Raw genomic sequence first — 23,841 nt, forward strand, 5'->3', positions numbered from 1 at the left:
CAGATGAGACACATCTGGACCGCTGCCATTCTGTTCCAGCTTCGTCCTGGACGGCCGTGAAAGATTTCCCTTTGATGATAGCGGATCATAAGCAACTTTAGCATCTCTGTTGTTCATATAAGCCCAGAACGATGAATCTCCACCAGATCATGACAGACGCTGGATTTAACTCCCTTAGTTTATATCAACTGCTCTCCATGTTTTTAATTAAATCTGGACCCATCTTAAAACAGAACACTTGTCGCCTGCATTTTTATCCAGCTTGTTCCCAGAGAACTTGCTCTGTTCAGAGATTTATGCCTTCCTCCTTCCTTATGCAATATCGAGTTACCCTGCTGGATGCAGCGGAGGGAGGGCTGCCTCGGGTGACATTGATTTTCCAAAGTACTTTTGAGTTCATGTGGCTGTATGGATCCTTTTTTCTCTTTCCAAAGTTTGAATGTTGTCCCACGGTGTCTCACAGTGTTCAGGTGCTGCAATGAAAACAGCACAACCTAACAGTTTGTTTTTCCAGCTGAGAGTCAGAAATCTCCAAGTCGGCTTCAGTCTAATGAACCGTGACCCATATTTTGATATTCCTGCCACAACTAGCAGAACGTGACCACTGACTGCAGCTGACAGGCAGAAAGTCAGAACCTGTAAAAGCTTCACGCTGCATTCACTAAGGCTCAATCCGCTGAACCAATGATGAATGTAAGCTCTTCTTTATCACGTCTCTGGGCAAAAACATGTAAACAACACGCAGTACAGCATGATCCATGTCTTCATGAGGAGCTTAAAGAAAGTAAAACCGTCTCATTGTAAATATGGGCTGAATGCTACATCTCAAAGCTAAAGGAACAAATTTAAAGCATATTTCCAACATTAGATTCTTGTGATGTGCTGCAAACACAGGAGATTTGTTTAGTTTTTTTTTTCCCAGAAGGGAAAAAACACCAATAATTTAGTTCAATTATTAATGAAGCATAATGAGGTAACGATTCAAAGGGCTAACCAGTTCAATGACTCTTCACTCACTGTCAGATCTGATCAAACATCCCACACAATCATCCAAACTGAGGAATGCATTAAATACTGAGTTACTAAAACGGCTCCTCTCCAATCCTATGCAAGACGGATGTTAAAACAATAAGTTTAGGTTCAATAACATTCAGGTGGTTAGTAACTATTAAACCAGATTAAGTCACTCTGATCCTGCAAATATGAAGTCATGAGAGAAAAAACACACCCTATGACAACTAATATGGTTTTCTTACACATTTGGACAGAAGGACAGAGTGAGCAACGCTAACTAAATACCTAGTGTGCTAACGCTAAAGCACTAATCATAAACACTAATTCTGGTAATGCTAAAGCGTTACACCAACATGGTATTTATCACAACCTAATGCTGAGTCACTACAGCAAAAGGGTTTTAAGCAGAAGTTAATGCTAATTTGATAAAACAAAACCGTCATTAGCAGAAGCTAATGCTAAATCGCAATGCAGTATTTACTGGCCGCTAATGGTAAAGTGCTAACCTCAGTTCAAATTATCTTCCCCTGAAATACTACAAAACATCGATTTAATTTTGATATTATAATCTACATCTTCTATAATACCCTAAAATATTGTATTCATGTTTACATCTTGTGCTCTACGCTCCGTGTTTTATTTTGTTCCTTTATGTTTCTTGTTTTAAAAAATGTTATTGGGTAAAAAAGAGAGAAAACATGAGGAGAGGAAACATAGCTGTCGTGCAAACAGGCTTCTCACGTCAAAATGAGAGCTTGAATATGAATGTCTAACTACTTCAGGATATCTTTATAGGCAATAACCAAAACTTCAACACAACTTTCTTCAGCTAAAAGTTACAAAACAGCCACGAAAATTAGCATGTTAGAATTTATGTGGCAAAATTAATTTAGGAGAAGATAAGTTTGCTAAATGTTAGCATAATCGTGCCCATAACTGCATGTGGATATTTAATGTCGAAATAAATTTGTACACAGATGATATATCAATATGTGAGCATTTCTAGTGAAAGCACTGAATATTTCATGTGGTGTCTTCATTTTTTTCCCATGACGGAACTGTTGCAGAGTTTCTCCAACATCCAAACTGCCAGCAGTGTATCTGGTTTCTGAGCATGTGTGTGCTTTAGAGTCACTTTGTTTCAGCAGAGATCCTTACAGTAACTCTTTCTGACAGATGCTCCACTCTCAGGGGAAAACATGCTTGCCTCCCTTCCTGCATCGACATAATACTCCAACCAAAATATGCACATAAATGATTCATAAGATCATCGCAAATAATACAAGAAACATGGACTCCAACTCTTCTGTTACTCAAACACACACCGACGCTCTCACAGGGCGCTTCCCGCTAACAACCGCCTGTCAGGAATTACAAACGTTCATCAGAAACTGTCGTTCGGTTTTTATTTTCATTTTCATCCCAACACCAACGTATTGGACCCGTCAGAAACTACAAAAAATATCCTTCTATCAATCTCAATTTAACTTTTTATGTCAGGTCTGAAGAGGAAGATAGTAATATAATGTAATGTTAAATTAAAAGTGACCTATTATACCTCCTTGAACAGGTAAGGATAGGTTTGTATATACAAAACAAGTTTATTACATTTTTTGTACAAAATCATTCTTATATGATGAGATTTTAGCAGTTTTAGGGCGTCTTGTCACTTTAAATCTAAATAAGCTGCTGCTGGCCATGCCCCCAAACTCAACGTTTACACTCGCACGGGAAAATGGCTGCAAACAGATACACAATTATACAACAGTACACCTTTGAAAAGCAGAAGTGGAGCGGTAAAACCAGCTGACCAAACATACTGAAGCTCTGGGTTGCTAGGCAACGGGCGGAATTCCGCCAGGGTTGCTAGGTAACGGGCGGAATTCCGCCAGGGTGGCTAGGTAACTGGCTGGGCTTCTCTGAAGTTGCTACATTTGGAAGGATACCAAAAAACATGATCTAATCGCCAAAGAACATCTGGGTGTTTTCAGAAACAGCAGAGATCTAAATGGAAATATAAAACTGTACAAAAGGTTAGTTTTCCATAATAGGTCCCCTTTAAGTTTCTGATGTAATTAATCAGCCCACATAAGCTAAAATAAAGTCAAACACATAACTGTGGTTACATTTATTAATGAGATTTCTGCTGTTTCCAAAGGCTTTTGGAAATAAATTAACCATTTAAAGGAAAAAACATGTTGGACATACTTGTTGAGTTTTGCCATGTAGATCTTGATGTGACCGAAGTCGGGCCTCTCTGTCGGGTCTTCGGCCCAGCAGCCCTCCATCAGGATGGTCAGCTCCTCCGGGTGGCATCTGTTGTCTGTCGTTGGCCGAAAATACGGCTTCTGGCCGTTTCTCACCTTCTGAATGATCTCTAAGGGTGGAAGAAAACACACCTTAGTGTCTGATTGGAAAATGATGAATAATATCAAACACAGAAACAAAATGGAAAAGCTCATCATCTAAATAAAAATACCAACTGCTCAGTTTTGTTGATTTGAAGGGTTTTATAATAACATTATAAGCTCTTTGGTTTGTTCATGTGTACATTTTTGTAGTAGCATTACTTGATTTTACTTCACTAGTTGGAAAAAATTGAAATTTTTTTTCAAAAAGAAAATTTTAAATGCAAAACATGTCACTACAACCATCTAAACTTATCACATTTGAAATCAGCCTTCCAGCTATGGTAGTTGTTAAGCTAACCTGGAAAAAACTCCACAAAAAAGAAAACCCTAAAAATAGCAATAAAACGTAAAACCTCCTTAGTCCAGTTTTGTTGATATCTAACTTTTTTGAATTGCATAAACAAATAAGCTCTTAATTTGTTGAGTTATGTACTTTTGAATTAGCATTCATTCGTGACATTAAGGCCCTTTTTTGGATTTATTTTTTAAATATTTTACTCCAGTTTGTTGAAAACAAAGTCAAACATACACGACACATTATCAAACAAAACTGGATATATAAAAAATAACAGGCAGTTGTTTTAAGCTAGACAAAAAACACAGATTAGCAAGGCTAAAGTAGGCTGTGCTAAGCTAAGTTACACTAAATGCTAACAGATGCTAGCATCTTAGGATCAAAATAAAAACCAGAATAACCTAAAACTAGAAAACAATGCAAAAGCCAATCACGTGCTGTGTAAAATACTAAGTTATTTTTTAAAGATATTAAAGGTAATTTCAACATTCTATTGAATTCTATTGATTATCGTGTTTATTATCATAAATCAGCAAATATCACTATTAAATTTGTTAAGGATTTATTTTAAAAATGATAATTGTTAAAATAAGTTGTGTCTCTCGAAATAATGGAACGATATGAAGGTCAAAGTGTGTTAGCTGTGGTAAAAATGAAGTTAAGCTAGGCCAATTTACGCTAATAAACACAAACTTTTAAAAGCAAAAGTAAAGCTAAATCTAATCTGTACCCAGATTAAATTTTCTTTTTCAGTTTTCTGCATAATTTTGTTTTTAATCAAGCCACAACTATGTTGATTATGCAAAAACATTCCTGCTAATTTCTTTTACAACAAATTCTCATTTTTCTTTTTGACGTTAAGTGCAGCAGATAAAAGCTGAAACACAACATTTAAAAATATAAACACTCATTTTTCTATTATATTTCCCAACGCACTCCAAGTTTTTACCACTTCTTTAGTAGGACACTTTTTCCCTCTGATGAATAAAACAAAACAAAGCTCTATATAACAATTTATTACATTTTTCCCTCTACAGTGACAAAAGACGCATAAAAGCTTTTTAAAGAATCTAGTTAAAATGGAAATGTTACGGTGTGAACATGAGTTTTCTGCCCTCAGGCTGTTAATGCATAAGCAGCAGGAAACGTGACTCTGAATAAAAGGTTTTAATCGAGGTTAACAGGTTGAGGAAGCGCCACAGGAAGGCGATTTATTACACTCAAGATAAAACCTTTCATCCTCCCTGCATGCATTTCGGCTAAATTCAATAATATCCTCAGTCCTGCTGTTATATTTTGCTTTTTAATATGTGAGATTCATCCCAGATGTAAGAAAAAAAACTGATAAATTAAGACTAAAAAGGAAAAACTTTGATCCAACATCTTGCTCTCATGTTTTCATTTATTATTTTTTACTTTTCAGATATTTTTAGGCTCAACTCTGGGTTTAATGTGTCATTTTCAAAACACAGCAACTGACCAGGCACAATTAGAGGACTTCAGGTTTCCATGGCAACTGAAGTAGCTGCTCTGGAAACGGTTTATTCCCCTATGGAGAGGAGTTCGACTTGTTTTTCAATCTACTTTTCAACAATTGCAAGGAGAGAAAACCATCCATCCATGTGGAAATCAGTTCGACTCAGTTACAGAAAGAAAGTATTTCACAAAAAGAGCAAATTTTAGTGAAATAGAACACAATATTTACAATTTACTGTTTTTAAAAAAAGTTAAACTACTGAAATCAAGAGTTTTCAGTTTTCAGCTAATTTAGCTAAGATAGGCTAGGCTAAGCTAGGCTAAGACAAGCTAATCTAGGCTACTGAAGCTAACTTTTAATAAACAAAATATAAATGGGCAATTATCAAAACTAAAAAGGACAACTGGGAATTTGATGATATAAAACAAATTACATGATAGCAGCATATTTAGCTAAGGTTATGTTAGCTAGGTTAGGCTTCAAGAGATAGCAGCTAATTTTCAAATCACAAAGTTTTATAAAAGGAGCCCATGAATGTGAATAATGAAAAACAAATTTTACATCAAAATATCAACATTTTCCCTTTTTGGAGACAGTAATTATGTTTCTTGATTAATTTGATCTAAAATAAACTAATTTAAGGTAAACTAGCTTAAACAAATCTGCCTTTCAAGACAGAAAACAATTAGCTTTCTCACAAATACAAAAAGATGGAGAAAAGGTTAACATTTCACGACATCTATGACATTATGGCAGCCATTTTTGGAAACAGTTTCCAAATACTGAAACTGTTTCTGCAAACAGTTAATTTCCAAATACAGCTAATTTAAGTTAAGCTAAGAAAGGCTAGGCTACATGTTAGCATTAGATAGCTAACATTACTCATTTCTTTATGGAAAAACTGAAAGATTTTTACCAGATCATTCTGGTAAAAGAAAATATATAAATATTGTAAAAACTTAAGCCATATTATATTCTAAATATGCTTTACGAATATCAAACATTTCAGCTTTATATATGTTTCACTTAGAATGAAATATGGATTAAAGGTACTGTTCAAATAAAACATTAGGTCAAAAAAGAAAATACTTTACTGCAAGACATCTGTGTCATAATTGTATTTATAAATTGGTCATATTTTATTAAAAAAATATATAATTCTTCCTGTTTTCACCTAAGCTAGTAAAGTGAAGCAGACATTTTGTTGCAGAGTTAAAAGTCTGACCTTTTAACTCTGCAACAGGTTTTGGAAAAGTAATTTTTTCCACCTTGCTTGCCAGAAATGATCCTTTCAAGGTTTCTCTATATTGTTGTCATTTCTCAAAGATACACGGCTTTGAAAAAAAAAGAATTTTACCCTCATTTTAACTCAAAAACGATTCTGAATTAGAAAAGTGAAGTTAGATTACATTTAAGAAATAATTCACTTTCCTTCTGTTGTTTTCATATTAGTCTTGAGGTTAAAAAGTGTAAACTGACTGACTGAAACGTTGTTCTGTGATGTTATTAATAACTTTTCTGCAGTTGGACTGACTGTCTTTTCCTCTCAGTTATATGATGTTCAGCTGCATGATGACATCTGTCACGTTATGTTACAGTGAAAGGAAAACATGCAACACTGCGCTAAAAATAAATATTTTCTTGATCGTGTCTGTTTAAATTAGGTGGAATTCCTTTTAGGTTACTTCTTTTATTTGCAAATTTTGCTAATTGAGCCACTTGAAGGCTCGTAAAAGACAGCTGTGTTTACCTTTAGGGCTGAGGTCCATGCCCTCCACGTAGAAAGGTCCGTTCCTCAGAGCTATTTCCTGCAGGATGATGCCAAAACTGTACACATCACCCTTCTGAGTCCCCTGAGGAGGGTGCCGATCGTATATGAGCAGCTCTGGAGCTGTCCACAGCTTCTCTGGAAGAAAACACACAATGTGATAAAACAGAGGCAGAGGCTTTTGTGAAACTGCATTTTGGAGCTGACTTACTTGCATAGAGGGCATGCGAATCGTCGTTTTCGAAAGACGAGCGGAAGCTAGCCAAACCATAATCTGTGATTTTCAAAACAAATCGGCTGTCCACCACACAATTAGATGACTTCAGATTTCCGTGGCAGCCAAAGTAGCTGTTTTGGAGATAGTTCATTCCCTGGTGAGCAGAAGTCAAGCATTAGCATGCTTCTCTTTCTGTCTGCTTTTGTTTCTCTACGTCAAAACAGCAAATGCAAAAAAATCCAGGCATAAGAAAATAACAAATTTGACAAGTTTGCAAATGAGTACAGAAATACAACTCCTAAGTTCAGAATGAAACGTACTACTTAACGGCAACATTCTGGATATTTTGTCTCATTTTCAGCTAATGGAATTTAAACCTTCTAAGCTAAGCTACGCTAAGCTAGCTACTGAGAAATAAACAATTAGCCTCTTATTACAAAGAAGCCACATTTACTAATAGAGTAAAAAGTTTATACAATATGAATAAAGTTTACATCAAAAAGTAAAAAAAAAAAAAAGCAAGGAAAGGTAATTTTGTCAGAAATACTAATGGTTAACGTCGGCCATCTTTTGAAACAGCCCAGATATTTCTCTTTGCTAGTAAAGGAAGGCTAATCAGGGCTAAGCTAAAATAAATAATTGTTTTTAAGAAAGGAAAAACAAAGACTTATTACAGAAGTGTCAAAGCAGATACCAACAAACTTATGTATAAAAATATTTGTAAGATTTTGCATTTTTAAAGTTTTCTTTAGTACTTTAGTTAGCAGACGAGAGGCACTGTCAAAGATTTATTTGATTACTAAACATAATATTATGGTAGAAAACACTGTATAGATTATTACAATTTCTTACATTTGATTAGTATATGTTCTGGCATTTTAAATTTATTATACTTGGAAATAATCAACTAGCTTAGCTGTTGTAAGCTAAGTTAGTTTAGCTAAACTTAGTTTAGTTGAGCTAAGCAAACTAAGCTAACTTAGCTTAGCTGCTTTAAGCTAAGCTAGTTTAGGATCGACAAAAACAAAGTTTAAAAGCTAAAGAGAAACTGGTTTAAGGAAGGAAAAAAACAAAATTACTTGTTACAAGAAAAAACAAAGTTTTATCTGCACGTAAATTTAACATGTTTTTAATTTAACAAATACAATTTATTTTAGTTTTTACATAAATTAAATCCTATCTTGGAACAACATGATTATATTAATGAACTGTTATAATTTTCTTTAACTGGACATTTTTGCCATTATTTAAAAATAATTTAATCCTTCCATTGGGGGGAAAAAAAATCTACCTCGTTTCATATTTTGTGGAAATGTGGAACTGATTTAGCCGAAGCACTTCATCAAGCAATCAGTCCACCAGAATCTGGTCATTAAAAGCAATCTTCTAAATTGTTCCCATGATTACGTTTAATCAGAGTTTATGATGAAATTTCATTTGTTACCTACAATTCCCCAACCACTTCAAGTCAACAACAAACTTTAAAGCAGATTTTCCTTCTCAGCTCATGTGACGCCATGGCAACGCAGAATTATTGGTGCATATCTGCATGGCACAACAAGCAACCTTTAGCTGGAGCCCAAGCGAAAACACATGAATCAATTTGCTGCCTTTGACGTCTGGTTCGTGTGTTTACCGTGTCCGCAGCCTGAAGGCCACTCACCTTCACGATGTCATTGATCAGCGAGTAGCGGAACATCCAGTCCAGGTTTATGCTCTCGTTCTCCAAAATGTCCTGGAAGAGGGAGAGCAGATAAAAGACAAAAAAAACAACTTGAACTTTGCCGAGACTTTTCATCTGCCAAAGCAGACTGAAGGTTTACATTAGGATGAAGCACAGAATCAACATTTTTTCCTTTTCTGTTCATCTTCACTGACATGTGCGGAGCCTTTGCAGGGTATTAATGAATAACTGTGAAAGTTACCCGAGTTGACCCGTTTCCTGGAATCTGGAGCTACATCACATCGGCTTTTCCCCAAATGTTAAAAATGTTAAAGTTCAGCTTTATCACAGATTCCCTGTAAAGTCAGGAGTCCTGGCCGAGAGCAAGTTGGATTATCAAAAACTAAAAAAATATTTCAGAGGTGTATTTAAGACAAAAGTATGATGGTGTATAAGTGACATTGTAGATAGATAGGAAAAATCCTCTGAAATTTTTACATTAAAACATTTTCTAGAAGAAACAATTAAATTTCTGACCTTCAAAAGTTGAAAATTTGCAAGAAAAAAATTCAAAAATTTTGAGACTAGTCAGAAAATGTTTCTAGCAAAAACAAGGAAATTTCTGACGTCCAAAAGTCAAAAATATGCGAGAAAAAAACTAAGTGTGCTAAATGTTATCAAAGTTAGCTAAATTGCTAAATGAAAAATTGGCTCCACTGTTAGCGGATTAGTCAAAGTATGTCCACCACCAGAAGCAGTTAAGTGTTTGTGAACGATCATATTCATCTCTCTGCTGCTATTAACCAGACATCCAGTGTGAAAACAAGAGGAAGTTAAGTACCCAAATGTTTTCAAAGTTAGCTAAATAGCTAAATGAAAAATTGGCTCCACTATTATTGGATTATCAGAACTGTGTTTACCCCTTGGTATCAGAAAAAAGCAGAACAGATTTTAATTTTTAAGAACAATTTCAAGCTTTTCAACATTTTCCTTCCATTTTACCAATTCGTAGCACTTTCTTACTGTCTTTAATATGAAATCCTAATAAAATAAACTAAAGTTTGTGGTTGTAACAGGTCAAAAAGTGGATAATCATTCGGCTGTGGAAGTTACCTGCAGGCTTCCTCTGGGGCAGTACTCGGTGATGATGCAGATGTTGGGCGGGTCGATGCAGGCCCCGATGAACCTGGTCAGATGGTTGAACTGAACGTCTCTCATCTGAAAATAACCGCACAAACACGCGGCGGCTGTGAGCCCCGACTCTTTCCAAACATCACATTCCCAAACCCCACGGAAACAGAGCACTGACGGCTCTTTTAGGCACCGACTTCTCAGGACAACGCTGCCAGCTTTTCATCAAAATAGTCTGTTTGCAGTGGACCTGGTTGTGCCGGCTCTGTTTCTATGTGTTGAGGGAACCAAGTTGACACATGTGCATGTACTGCAAGAGGTTATGAATGGGCCAGTGTGCTGAGGAGGATTTGATTTAAAAAGTTAAAAAGTCGTGTTGGGCAGGAATATCAAAGTGGAGTGAAACTAGGAACTAACGATTAATTTAGCAATCGATTAATCGCTTATTATAACGATTAATCGTTACATTTAACAATTAAATGGATAAAAATGTCAAATCCTACAGATTTTTCAGCTAACCACTTAAGCCTTTTTTATACAATATTAGAAATACAATAAAAGATACAAATAGATAATTGAATGCTTTTTTCAATTAAGAAAATAAACATTTTATTGCCTAAAATGCGATACGATAGCATTCCTTTAGTAAACCTGAACAGGGTGAAGCTAAAACTTTCCGAATGAAGAGTTTTGGCTAAAATATGTTTACAAACAAAAGTGTTTTTATCTTAACTGCAATTATTATATGTTATTAATCAATTAATTGCGAATAAATCCGAGTAGTCATTTCAGCCCAACTAGAAACAATAGATTATTCTGACGATTAATCTGTTAAAAGATGTACAACTAACCACTTAAGTCTTTTTTGTAAAATATTAGAAGTACAGTAGAAGATGCAAATAGATTATTAAAGTTTTTTTTCAATAAAAAATTTACATTTTATTGCCTAAAATGTGATACCGTAACATTCCTTTGGTAAATCTGAACCAGGTGAAGCAAGAACAACATGATTTGAGGAGTTTTTTCTTAACATATTTCAGGACAAAGATGTTGTTTTAACATCTTTAAGATAACAAGGATATTATATTTGGATGATCGATTAATCATGATTAATCATTAATCAGCCCTAACCAGAAACATTGGATTTAATCACTAATCAAACGCTGGTTTTATAATAATCGTCCAATGCAGATGTTTGAGGTCAAGACAGGGAACATTTGCTGCCAGATTCCTTTCATGCGAAGGTGTGAATTTCTCTTTTGTAGAAGCAAATGGCACAATCCCGGCGCTTTCACTCCAACCGGTAAACGCGCTGACAGAGGCAGCAGTCAGAAAAACCTGCAACCAGCTTCAAAAGAACATCACTTCAACAGCGCTCTTTTCTTCTCCAACCCGCAGTGAGTGACAGCCGCTCTCACGGCAAACGCCGAGCGTTAGCGGCTCCTGTTTCACGGCTCGGGAGACGCTGTTAGCCTACCCTTTGCCCCATTTATTTTCCTCTGCTGCACCCTGGAACACAAGCGGTTAAGTTTCCACTGGCAGGCACGGCCGTCTCCCCCCATCTGGCTGGCTTGCTTTCCTTCCCCTGAGCTGAGGTTTGACAGGCCATCAGGCCCGCGGGGCATCTCAGACCGATGGCCACTAACCCGTCCTCTCCAAAACGGCTTCGCACAAAATGACCCAAAATTCACTGCAGAACCGCAGAGCTAAAGCTACGAGAGCTGCAGGCTACAAGAATGATCAACAGCCACAAGCATCCGTCTTGTTCGTGTCTGCCAGTGTAATTTCCAAGTTATGGCTTCCCCCCGATGCCACAGCGAGTTTCCATCACCAAACCACATTAAGTTGTAAGATTTTTGTCTTTCCTCTAGCTACCTTATCGCTTACTCGTAAATATTTCCCAGCCGGAGGGGCATTTCTATCAGCCGCTGCTGCCGTTTGTGTCAAAAAGAGGTTTAAAGATATTAGTTTCTAGGTAACAAACTAGCAGCAACACTCAGCAATGCTTGAACATATTGACAAAAGCCAGACTTTCATTTGTTGGTAGGAGGGAAACAAAAGGTTTATTAAGTCAGAAACAGACTCAAACTCCTGGAAAGGTGTATCGATTGGAAGATGGATACATTTTCTCCTCTGACTGCAGCTGCTTTAATTGAATGTCAAGACAGTTTATTTACACACAGACATTTCAGAAAACCAGGGAGCTGACAAACGTCTTCTGGAGTGAATCTGGCTGAATGTTGTGAAATGACTCCACACTAGCTCTGTTTTTAACAAATTCTTAGAGTTTGAAAAAATAGCAAAGCAGAAATGAGTGGACGGATTTGACATATGAACCCAAAGCAGCTGTCTTGTAAAATAAAACTTTCGCTTGTTTTCTGGGAAGAATGAACTGATAACAAAGGTTTCTGAGCAAGTTTTATATTTATGGAGCTAACGGAGGTATGAGTGAAGATATTTTTTCTTCTCTTTCCAGCCGAAACTCCTTTGAACCAGGTTTGATTTAGGGACAGAGCTGCCAATTAACCAGAGGTGGGAGAAACTGAGAGAAACTCCCTACAGGAGAGAGACGGGTGGAAGGCGCCGTGTACGTGACTGATAAGATGTAAAAATAGAATTGTATGTGTTAAGTTTCACTTCTCCTTCTTCTCTCTTGCTTTTCTTTTCTCACACGCTGATCTCTGATACTTTGATTTTCTAAATAAAATATCTAAAGACAAATGCGTATTTCTCTGATTGATTCAGTTTCTCCCAAAACGAAAAAGAATTTTCCTAAACCCAGCGTGACTTCCCGCCCCCTTCTCCCTGCTGGAGGGCAAAAAGCTGCTAGCTAACCGTGACTAGCATTAGCTTTAGCTGTTAAGCTACTAATGTGACGCTAAATTTTAAATGTACACGTGATATATAAAGGAAAAAGGGATGCAGTGCTTCTGACAAGGTCAGAAAAAAAGTTTTAATTAAGAAAGAATTGTGAGGGTGAGGGAAGTAGTTCAGCTACGCTAGCTTGACTATGACAATCATAACATGTAGATGTGATGTGGAATTCTGTGTGTTTCGGTTTATTTAAAAACGAAAAAAAGGCAACCTGAGAACACCAACTCTGACATCATCAGTAGAGCAGGTGTTTAAATTAGCTAATCAACCGCCGCAGTGTTAGCTTAGCTAATAGCAGCAGTAGCTAATCTACCACAGAGATCATAATAATCAGAAATAAACGTCAAGCCTGAAAACATAAAACTATAACAGACTGAATGTTCTGTTCTCTGTGTGGGAAATGTCTGAGTGTTTTTTTGGTGCTGAATCCTGAAACGCTAAGTGTTGACTTCTGTAACGGATGTTTACATAAAATAAATACTCACATGTTTCAGCTCCATTAATACTTGTCTGGTCAGCTCTATCCTCTTCTTGTTGACGTGTTTAATGGCCACCAGGTTTCCCTGTGTGCAACACAAAACACCTGTGAAATCAGCAATAACATTCTGCATAAAAACAGAAGAAAATTCAAAAGAAATTTCCTTTGATAATCTTAAAAAGGAGCTAAAATTTATAGACATTTTGAAAAGACATTTTCACTTAAGAAAGCAAACATTATATCGCTTAAAGTTTGACAGCTTTGGCTTAAATGCTGCTCTTAATATGTTGTTTCTTTTCACAAAATGATCTATTTTGAGTCTGTATACTCTAGTTAACAATTAATTGATTACTAAATTAGTTGACTATTATTTCAATAGTCAATTAGTCACATTAATCGTTTAGGTCCTAATGGGAGCAAGTCTATATGCAATGAGATATGTGGAGATCTCCATCTAACTTATCTCCCGTCTACTGGCAGAGTGCATTACTGTCTGTAGAAACAAAACAACAGACAAAGGTGTTTTTATCTTAAATGCAAAATATACACAGTTTTGTTCAGTTTTGACTTACATACTGCTCTGAAAATGTACTTCTTTCCACCAAATGGCCTTTTTTCAGTCTATATTCTCCAGTTAACGATTAATCAATTACTAACTGAGTGGACGATAATTTCAACAATCGATTAATCATGATTAATTGTGTCAGCCATAAATATAACTGAATATTCATGAACTTTTATATATTAGTGGGGGTGTATGTACATATTTGAACCTGTATGTGTAATTTTAACTATTTAAACATAAAGAAACTCAAACTGTTGTGAAATTTTGAAAAAAACTCAAACCTAAGGTTTGACTAGATGCAAAACTGCAGCAGAAACTGGCCTGTAAACTCCAGTTAGCGATTAATTAATTACTAAATTAGCTGACGATCAATTCAACAATCGATTAATCACAATGAACCGTTTGCCAATAGGGCTGAAAAGATTAATTGGTTAAAAAAAGGCACATAAATGGCCTGGAAACTCCACTTAATGATTAATCGATTAATAAATTAGCTGACGATCAATCCAACAATTGATTAATCACAATTAATCGTTTGCCATTAGGACTGAAACGGTTAATCGGTTAAAAAAAATGGCATATAAATCATAAAAAGCAGCTGCGAAACCAGTTTTCTGCAGACAGAACATCCAAGTCTGCTGAAGATCTGCAGACTTTCCTATAAACTAGAGATGAAACTTGCCAGCGGCCAAGACGCGACCATCTGGAAAGGAAAAAATAAGCTGCCTCTGTAGCAGCAATGCAAGGTCAGCCGCTGGGTCTGATTTAATATTGAGATTTGACTTTTGTTAAACGAGAAACATGCAGTCAAAGAGTGTCTCACTGCAGAGAAAACACCTTGTATTGAAGTTTTGCAGGTTGTCAAGGATGTTACATCACCATGTTTTCTCTCTTCGCGTTTTAATCACCTCAGGTCAGCAAGGAGAACTTCAGAAGTTCATCTGCGTCTCCATTTAAACAAAAATAAACATCTTTCTGCTAAATACAGCTCTTTGTGTCACCCCCTCCGTATAGCACAGAAAGAATTAGCAGCAAGAAATTAATGGTTGTGTTCAGACTGAAGGAGTTACAGAACCAGACACACACACACACACAAATAAAAAAAATAAACAGAAAAGCAAACTGACGCATTCTGCAGCTCGCATTAAAACCAACTACCTAAATTCGCCCACACACTCTCTTTCTCTCGCCTCTCTCCAGCTCTCCGGCTTTCTTTCTCTGCACATGTGTGTGGGTGGGAAAGGAGTGTGCAGGAGTTGAAAATGTCAGAACTCACTAAGCCTTACCTTAAAATAGCCGGTTTTTGCAAATAGCTGATATTTTCCATGGGCAGTTATCAGGGAGCCGTAGCTGGATCCTCTCTGGGAAGACGGAGAGGAGCAGAGAGGAAGAACAGAGGTCTGTTACCGAGTTTCACATCAGAGAAAACAACAGGAATTATGTTTCTGGATTCCTATAATCCCGCTGTTAAGTCTTCGTTTGTAATGATTGCAATATCAAGCAGGAAGCCGGAGAAGTTTGGAAAAACACGGCCTCAGAACAAGACAGAGAGGCAGTCGTTAAAAAGGTGTGTGCTTGTGATTTTCATGAACGCTTCAACGTGTGGGAGAGGAGATGCATTAGGGCTTCGCACCCTGAATGCGAGGAGCGGGGCCAGACCCAGGGCTTACTTTAACGACCATTTAATGTGCGTCTGCCGCTGCAAGCCCAGCCACCTTGGATCAAACCGCTGGAAAAGCTTTCAGGAATGTGTAAACGCGCAGAGGATTTGGGATTCTCTCAGGGCTGCAGCTCAGAGGGGAGCAAAAAAATAAATAAAAGAAATGGTTCAAACATTATTTTACATGCAATATTACAGATTTTGTTGCTTTCTTTTCTAAAAAAGTACAGAAAATATTTTCAAAAAGTGGATTTTATTTCAATAATCCCTGCTCTGAGTTGTTTGGTGAAGTAGTAGAGAAAAGCTATGAGAATATTAGCAAAATAAAGACACGATTTTACCAGAAGAACGTCTTAAAATGATGAAAAGAAGCTTAGAGTTAACATTATTTAATGTATTATCTTATCTGTAAAACCGAAAGATGATCAACATCCCTCGTTTTATTTTTTTGTTAGTTTATATGTAGGAGTTCTCATAAAATTATGACTTTATTCTGGTAATATTAACGCTTTATTTTCACATTATTTTGACTTTATATTGTTCTATTATGACTGTATTCTTGTAATATGATGACTTTATTCTCTTAATTTAAAACTCTTGGCCAACCCATTACATTTTGTCATAAAGTTGACCTGAATTCAAAGTCCTAATAAAGAGAAGCTGTAAAACATGCTGATGAAACAAGATGGCCGCCCTGGGCGTGTTGACATCACCGAACTATGGAAACCCAAAAAGAGAATAGGTGAAAAAAAATCCACATTTTCCAAAAATGAAATCTTCAAAAACCAAAAATATGATGTGTAAAAGTATTAAAACATTTTTTGATATTAATCAAAGCTAATCAAGGTAAATACAAAATGTAATCTTCAAATTAATTTGTTTGAATCAATTGATCCAAACCAAACTAGTCCTAAGGGGAAAAGTAAAAATTCCCATCAAGTATTTTTGATACCTGAGAAATTTCTGTCCTCTATTCTTTTCAGAATTAATTTAAATGAATTAATGTTTCAAACCTGTTGACTTTTGATCAGAATCGACACAAATTGCATGTGGTGTACCCCAAGGTCCCGTCCTGGGGTCCCTTATGTTTAATATCTACATGTTCACAGTTTATAACAAGCAATGCGATCATAACTATGCAGATGATATACAGCTTTACATTATGATGTCACCAGGTGACTCTGAACCCATCCAAGACCTGAACAGATGCTTAGAATAAATCAAAAATCAATGTTTTTCTCAGTTGAATAAATACTTAAATGTTAATGTTAAATACTGTAAATCCTGCCGTCTATGAGCCCAACCAGGTGAGTTACATTCACAGACAAATGAGCTTGACACTAACAAGTAGAAGCCATGAATAAAGTGGAAAAAACAACTTTAGAAAACAATTTCAGTCGCTCTGTTCAGTACTCCCGTTCTGGGTGTAATGATGAACCCTGACTTGAACCTTCGGCCTTCTATCACCTGAAGAACATTTTCAGAATTAAATATCCCAGAAAGAGCTGGAGAAACTCATCCAGGCGTTCCTCTTCAGTCACACTGATTATTGCAACAGTGATTTATAATGAGCTGCAGCTTTCTGATTGACTTTAAAGGCACCTCTGTGAACGGATCTGCTGCTCTTGTATGAACCTTTCATACCTCTCAGGGCTAAAAAGAACCAGAACCGAACATGGAGTAGTGGCATTCAGCTTTTATTCTCCTCTAATCTGGAACAAAAGTCCAGAAAACTGAAAAATTGTCGGAACACTGAGTTCCTTTAAACCAAGGCTAAAACCCCATTTATGGGTTTAGAGTTGCCTTTGATTAATAATAACTGGAACATTGTTAATTTAATCTGTATTCATGTTCCCATTACTTTTATGTAGTATTCATCACACTATAATATATTTAATTACTTTGAATTGCCAATAAACTTGCCTTGCCTTTGACTAGAACAACCCAAAAAGTCATTAAGAGATGAATGGTAATCATTCCTGGGTGTGGCTGCAGAAATTTCCAAACAAATCTGGTTAATTCCTGGTTTAACTGGGGCTGTTTTCTTGGTTTAAACAATGGTTTACCCCTTATTAAATGAAACTTTAAAACTGCTTTTTGAATTACATCCAGTTTGATTAAATCAAACACAGTTCAAAATGGTAGCACAGCTCAATAAAAACCAAAACAAAGCTTTTAATGTGAGATCAAGTGGGTATCACCTCATTTATGTGCTTTGCATCATTATTGGCTTTTACTGCTGCACACTAATCTGTGCAAGTCTGTTTACCTGTGAGAGGGTCAACCTGCTGCCGGCTCGTTTGTGGTATTTATTGGGGCTTTCGAACTGAAGATCCTCCCACCGAATCCTCCACAGCATTCCAGCCAGCTCCTTCTCCAGCTTCAGTTTCCTGATGAAAGCAAAGAAATTAAGGATCGTTAAACTGACGTATTTTCTCACAGGAATCAGATCTGGGGGAGGTAAGTTGGATAGTTTCTGAGATAATAATGGGTTGCAACAGCACCAGATGCGTTTAAATGGAAGAAAATCCGAATTTATGCTTTAATTTTCTGGGTTTGGAGAATTAAAGCAACATGGATTTAATCTGATAACTGGTACCAGATTTGCTACATTTGCTTGGTTATGTTTGATCGCCGTCCCATGTTCAGAGATAACCATCTGGATCTGATAGTGACCTTCGTCACATCCAGTATTTTGTGTTCAATCACTTGTGTGTTTTTCTAAGATTTTAATTTCACTGATCCTCGTGTTCTTCAGCTGCGTTTTCTGCTTTATGGTCCAGAACAGGGAGTTCTTTGAAATAAAAACTCACGGTACAAATGTATAATTTAGTCAAGATTTATGTCTTCATCACTTGACAATGGAGCGTTTATAACTAATGGTTCAGCTTGTTCTTTAACAGATGTTATTAAGATCATAAACAAGACATAGACGATACCTGAAGGCTAGCAAAAAGATAAGAAAGGAGTTTTTACTGAATGAAAACCTTAGCATCTGGTTAAAAGCACCAAGAGATGAAAACTCATGTAGCTAACAGGACACATCAGTTCTGACCTTTGACTCACATCTAACTGCTTATATTAGAGGGTACACTTCCGCTGGTGCGCTAATAGTGGAGCTAACTCTTTGCCTAGCTCTTTAGCTAACTTTAAGAAGACGTTTACTGATAAAAATTAGTTAACTACTTCACAATTTCACAATTGTGTTGCTTCCATTCAATAAGAAACGCAATAAAAATCACATGTGAACAAGTTTGTTCACGCAATAAGTCATTAAAAAACACGTTGCATCATCATCCTTCAACTACTTCCTGTTATCGTCTTCTTTGTTGTTTCCAGCAGTAGTAACTTCCTGTGATGCAAAAAAAAAAGTGTTTCCATTGCAGATTTGAGAAATAAACCAATTTTGACACGGCAGAAAAGCCACTTCATCCTAGCGCCAAAACGTTAAAATTAATAAATGTGAGTTTTTTCCTAAACTGCCGTGTTTCCAGAAATCAAATTTATTTTAGTAAATCCAATTCACCCAATTTTATGGTTAATAGAAACGCTGCTACTGGAACACATTCACCAGTCCAGGTATTTAGAGTTCCACTTCAAGGATATTTGATAAAACTCAAATTAATATTAAATCTTCTTCACTGTAAAAACACAAAGTCATACCAACTATTTTTAGCTTAGTTTATAGTGTGAATATCTTGACACACTTTAATTAAGACAAAACAAGCAGCTTTTCTGCAAGATATAGGAGCTTGTTTTGGCAAATAATTCCTAAATATTGATAAAAAATAAGTTCTAGTTGCACTGGCAGATAATTTAAATCACAACAAAACATTTTCCCAGCTTAAAAGTAAAATAATCTGCTAGTGGAACTAGAACTTTTCATTGATATTAAGGCATTATTTACTGAAAACAAGCAGAAATTCTACTGAAAAGTTTCTTGTAAGTTAGTTTTGTCTTACTTCAAGTTTAATAAAGTATTTGAACTATGAACTAGACCAAAAATCCTTTATAAAATTTTGGGTTTTTGCAGTGTTTTACAGTCTTTAAACTCCAGAAAGGAACCAGAACTTTTGATAACATTTTGACACTGTTCACTTTTCCGTGAAGTAGATTTTAGGATCAGTTTAAGTGTTTAGTTTTGTTCATTTTTCCTTTTGTATAAATAAATCAAACAAATGTAAAGACCTTAATTTGTTTAATAATATATTAATATATTTTTTTAAATGAGTGCTAGAATCAATCAATGGTGTTATCCTTCTGACTGAAATAATTAAATATCCGTTTTGAGACATGCGTTTTTAAAGTTTAGTGGTTGAACTTCAGGGATGTGAGCTTCTCCACAATGACAAAACAAACGCGCCCACATGTCTGCACAGCTTAGCCAGAGTAATTCATCTCCTCATTTTCTTTGTCAGTGATATTTCTGACATGTTTGAGGATTATTTTTGAGCACCCGTCTGACTGGCAGTCTCTCCGGAGAAGATGCATTCCAGCAAATCAACACATCACAGCTAAAAATCTTACTAGAGCAGCTGCTTGCTTGACATTTAATGATTCACACCCAAGAAGAGAAAAAAATCAGAAATGAAACCTGCAGAAAGCTAGAAAGCACATTTTCTTGATTTGTTTTTATTTGCTTTCCTCTTTTCGTTTTTTTTTTTTGCTGTTGTAAGGAAAAAGTAAGGGTTTTATTTATGGTTTGAACCTTAGACGTGAAAAACGAGCAGAGAGCAGGCATGCCAGGGCGATCCGAAAGGTGTAAAACACTTCCAGATGGCTGCAGGAAATTATTACAGCGTTAGCATGTCGCCCTGTTGTTGCCGTCCAGCCAACTTGGCCCCAGAAGTGGCTTCTTTATTAGTTTTTTGCCACTATGTCACTAGTATTAATTTTACTGTTGTGCAATCCAGCAGACTAAATGAGACGTGAGCATTTGGAGGACATTAAAGTGCCAGCGCCCCTCCACCACCACCACCAATTTTCTATTTAAAGGGTCTTGTTTAGAGACTTCTGGCAGCCAGAGGGGCGAAGTGTGGTGCTTCACACTGGGCCTATTGTTTCTCCATTCCCATTTGTGAATACCTTCCTGCGGGACCGACCCCCCCAGCCCCCCACCTCCAAACCCGCCTCCATTAAAACAACAAAGTCACTGCTACTCTGCTCAACATCATCTCACACTCCTGCTGCCCGGCAGACTCCAAAATCAACTCACAGCACCAGACAGTCCAGCTGCCTGAATGTAAAGTCCAAGAACCAGCCTTCCCTCCGTACAGATTTAGACTGAGAAATTGGGTTGTTATGTTGCAATAAACCTAAAAATATGCATTAGAAATATGACATATGTCATATAAAGGCACATTTCAGGACTTACTATAGAGTAAATCTGTGTTTATTAGGGACTTCTTCACATTTTAAATCATAAAAATTGCTCTGGAAAAGGAACCCCAACTTTTACTTGCTTTCTACTAACTATTATTTTCATAAACGATTAATCAGATTTTTAAAAAGGGCCAAATTCCACATATTTTTTATTTAACCACTTAAATCTTTTCTATATAAGAAAACATTAATAGTTCCAACATCTTGCATTAGAAGGTAAATATTTTATTGCTTAAAATGCAACAACACTGTAATCCTTTAGTGTAGCAAAGGATGCATCTGCAGTCAAAAAATGTTTCTAACGTGTCAAACTGAACTCTTTCTGTTTGACTTAACATCAATTCAGCAAAGTTCTGATTTTGTGATTATTTTTTTTGATTAATTAGATGCAAAATGTGCTAAATAAGAGATTTATTTTCAGAATTTGAGCCAGGTGTAGATAAATCTGCCACTTGAGGAGTTCTGGGTGAAACATATTTACAAAAAGGTTTCTTTTTTTTAATCTTAAATGCAAAATGTTTTTATTTTTTTGTGCAGTTTTAGCCTAATTACTACACCGAATGTGTTGTTCTTTCAGAAACTGACCTTTTTCAGAATCTTTATACTCCAGTAAACAATTAATCAATTATTAAATTAGTTTACAATTATTTCAATTATCGATTAATCACGATTAATCGTTTCAGCCATACTTCCAACTCAACATGCTGAACAAATCAAAGGAAAACAGATGATTTAATACACATATTTCCTTTTATTTCATTCCATGTTCTATCAAAGTTGCTCATTTTACAACAGCATCAGTTTGTGTATCAGAGGAAAATCTTGTCAAATCATCCATTCTACCATTTTCCTTTATGAAATACACCAGCAAATTAACATAAAATAGATACAAATCATTCAAACCGGCATTCCTTCGGATACCATAGGCTGCAATCATGATTGAAAGGAAGTACACCCTGTTGCCAGGTCCTGAAATTCTGTTAATCTAACCTCAAATGCGCGAAAAAGGCACAAAGCAGATTCAAACTGTCTATATTTATTGAGTTCCTGCTGTTTTCATAGAATCTAAGATGGCTGGGGTTGCTAGGTAACCAGGCAGGGCTCGGCTGGGGTTGCTAGGTAACGGCACAGTGCCCATGGAATGTGACTCAATATTTGGCCGGTTTTTGAAACGACTCAATTTCCAGACACCAAAAAACAATAACTTATTGCCAAAAACCAGCTGAGTGTTTTTCTTTAGCATGTCGGTTGTTTTTAGAGGAAGTAGACCCAAATGACCCAAATGTATGTATAAAAACGTGCAAAAATGTGTAAATTCTATAAAACATACGTTTGAGTTAAAGTATTTTGTAGACACCTACAAACGTCCAAATTCTGTCCCAGATTTTAGTGAAATAATTCAAAGGAAAAAAGCACAAAACACCTAAAAGGTCAGAAGTTTGATGATATCTAAAACTTAAATAGTAAAACGTAACTATTGGTGGTTCAATACCAAAATATTCAGCATCACAAACTTCTACATTTTGCTCTAAAAGTTTTAGATGAAACTATGCGATAAAGAAAATAGTCTCACTTGCTTGCTTGTAAGCTTTACTTCTTCCTAAAGCCATGTTTCTAGAGACATTTATAATGTCTCTTGTTGGGCTGAAATGATTAATCGTGATTAATCAATAACTGAAGTAATAGTAAACTAATAATTTAGCAATCGATTAATCATTAACTGGAGTATACAAACTCAAAAAATGCCAATTTGGTGAAAATAAAACATATTCAGAGCAGTAAATAAACCAACATTTTGCATTTAAATGTGTTTTAAATGCAATCGGTATAACATTACCTTCATTTATTTCAGACTTACCAAAGGAATAATAAAGAAATTTTAATTTTAGAAAATAAACTTTTATTTTCTTATGTGAAAATTAATTATTTGTGTATTTGTATATTTTATTGTATAAAAAGGTGCATGTTTTTAAATGAAGAATGTGTAGAATGTGTCTACTTCTTAATCTGATTAATCAATTAATCGCCACAATAATCGGTAGCTTGATTACTAAAATAGTCGGTATTTGCAGCCCTTATCTCTTGTTCAAACATCTCAAACTTTCTATGATTGCCTGGAAAAGTTGCTTCTAGCCTGACAGAAGAATTAAATCTGTAAACAGAAAATAAATTTGATGAAATTCTAAGCACATAATTGTAAGCAAGTGAGATTCTCTAGAGAACAGGAGTCCTGCTATTAAATCAAAAATATTTCTTCTCATTTTTGTTTATTTTTTAGAAAAAAAATCCCCATGGAGTTTGATTTTCCTCTGAATGAACAACAAAACGTCTCTAATTATGATTCTTCTGCATAGATGAGACAAAAACAAGAGAAAAACACCTGATATCAACTGTTGTGATGATGCAAAATATTTGCAGATTTAAATGTGACCAAATGTCATCAGTGGATCAATAATACAAACAACGGCAAATCTGAAACAAAATGGCTGACCTAGTCAAAGTCCAGACTGAAGAACTGTAGTAGGAGCGAATGTTATAAATAAACTAATTTTAGTTCAATAAATAGAGACAGTTTGTATATTTGAGGTTCTGCTTGAACAACCATGGGTGTACTTACTTTTTAACCACAATTATATATATTCAAGAAAAACAGCATCAAAACAGCAGTAAATACACTTTTAATTATACAAAAAAATTAATTTCTTATCAAAAATATAGAAATTAAACACGTATATCTCCCAGATATATGAATTGCACCTTGAGTTTGAGAAGCTTATCTTGTGTTCTGGGGAACTGCAGAACATTTCTGACATTTTAGTGGCATATTTGTGGGTCAAGTTGTGGAAATCAAAGGCCTGAGCAGCAGCAGCTGGCTGAAATAAAGGCAGCTGCTAAAAGCTCTGCTG

General features: G+C 35.8%; 1 protein-coding gene and 1 long non-coding RNA gene across 2 annotated transcripts in view; one reads left to right on the forward strand and one right to left on the reverse strand.

Annotated features, from left to right (window-relative positions):
- npr2 (natriuretic peptide receptor 2) overlaps positions 1 to 23,841 on the reverse strand; it is a 63,306-nt gene that overhangs the window by 9,892 nt on the left and 29,573 nt on the right. The window contains exons 8-15 of the mRNA XM_032570182.1: positions 17,823 to 17,943; positions 15,180 to 15,254; positions 13,336 to 13,413; positions 9,959 to 10,063; positions 8,846 to 8,917; positions 7,177 to 7,336; positions 6,948 to 7,103; positions 3,223 to 3,391 (exon numbers count right to left, since the gene is read on the reverse strand). Coding sequence (XP_032426073.1) covers positions 3,223 to 3,391; positions 6,948 to 7,103; positions 7,177 to 7,336; positions 8,846 to 8,917; positions 9,959 to 10,063; positions 13,336 to 13,413; positions 15,180 to 15,254; positions 17,823 to 17,943 — 936 coding nt within the window. The remainder of the gene's footprint in view (positions 1 to 3,222; positions 3,392 to 6,947; positions 7,104 to 7,176; positions 7,337 to 8,845; positions 8,918 to 9,958; positions 10,064 to 13,335; positions 13,414 to 15,179; positions 15,255 to 17,822; positions 17,944 to 23,841) is intronic.
- On the forward strand, positions 5,781 to 22,637 carry LOC116724648 (uncharacterized). The gene is made up of 3 exons (XR_004340204.1): positions 5,781 to 5,792; positions 8,133 to 8,136; positions 22,554 to 22,637. It is a non-coding gene; the product is annotated as an uncharacterized LOC116724648 (long non-coding RNA).

Source organism: Xiphophorus hellerii, chromosome 8 (genome assembly GCF_003331165.1).
Source record: "Xiphophorus hellerii strain 12219 chromosome 8, Xiphophorus_hellerii-4.1, whole genome shotgun sequence".
Taxonomy (NCBI): domain Eukaryota; kingdom Metazoa; phylum Chordata; class Actinopteri; order Cyprinodontiformes; family Poeciliidae; genus Xiphophorus; species Xiphophorus hellerii.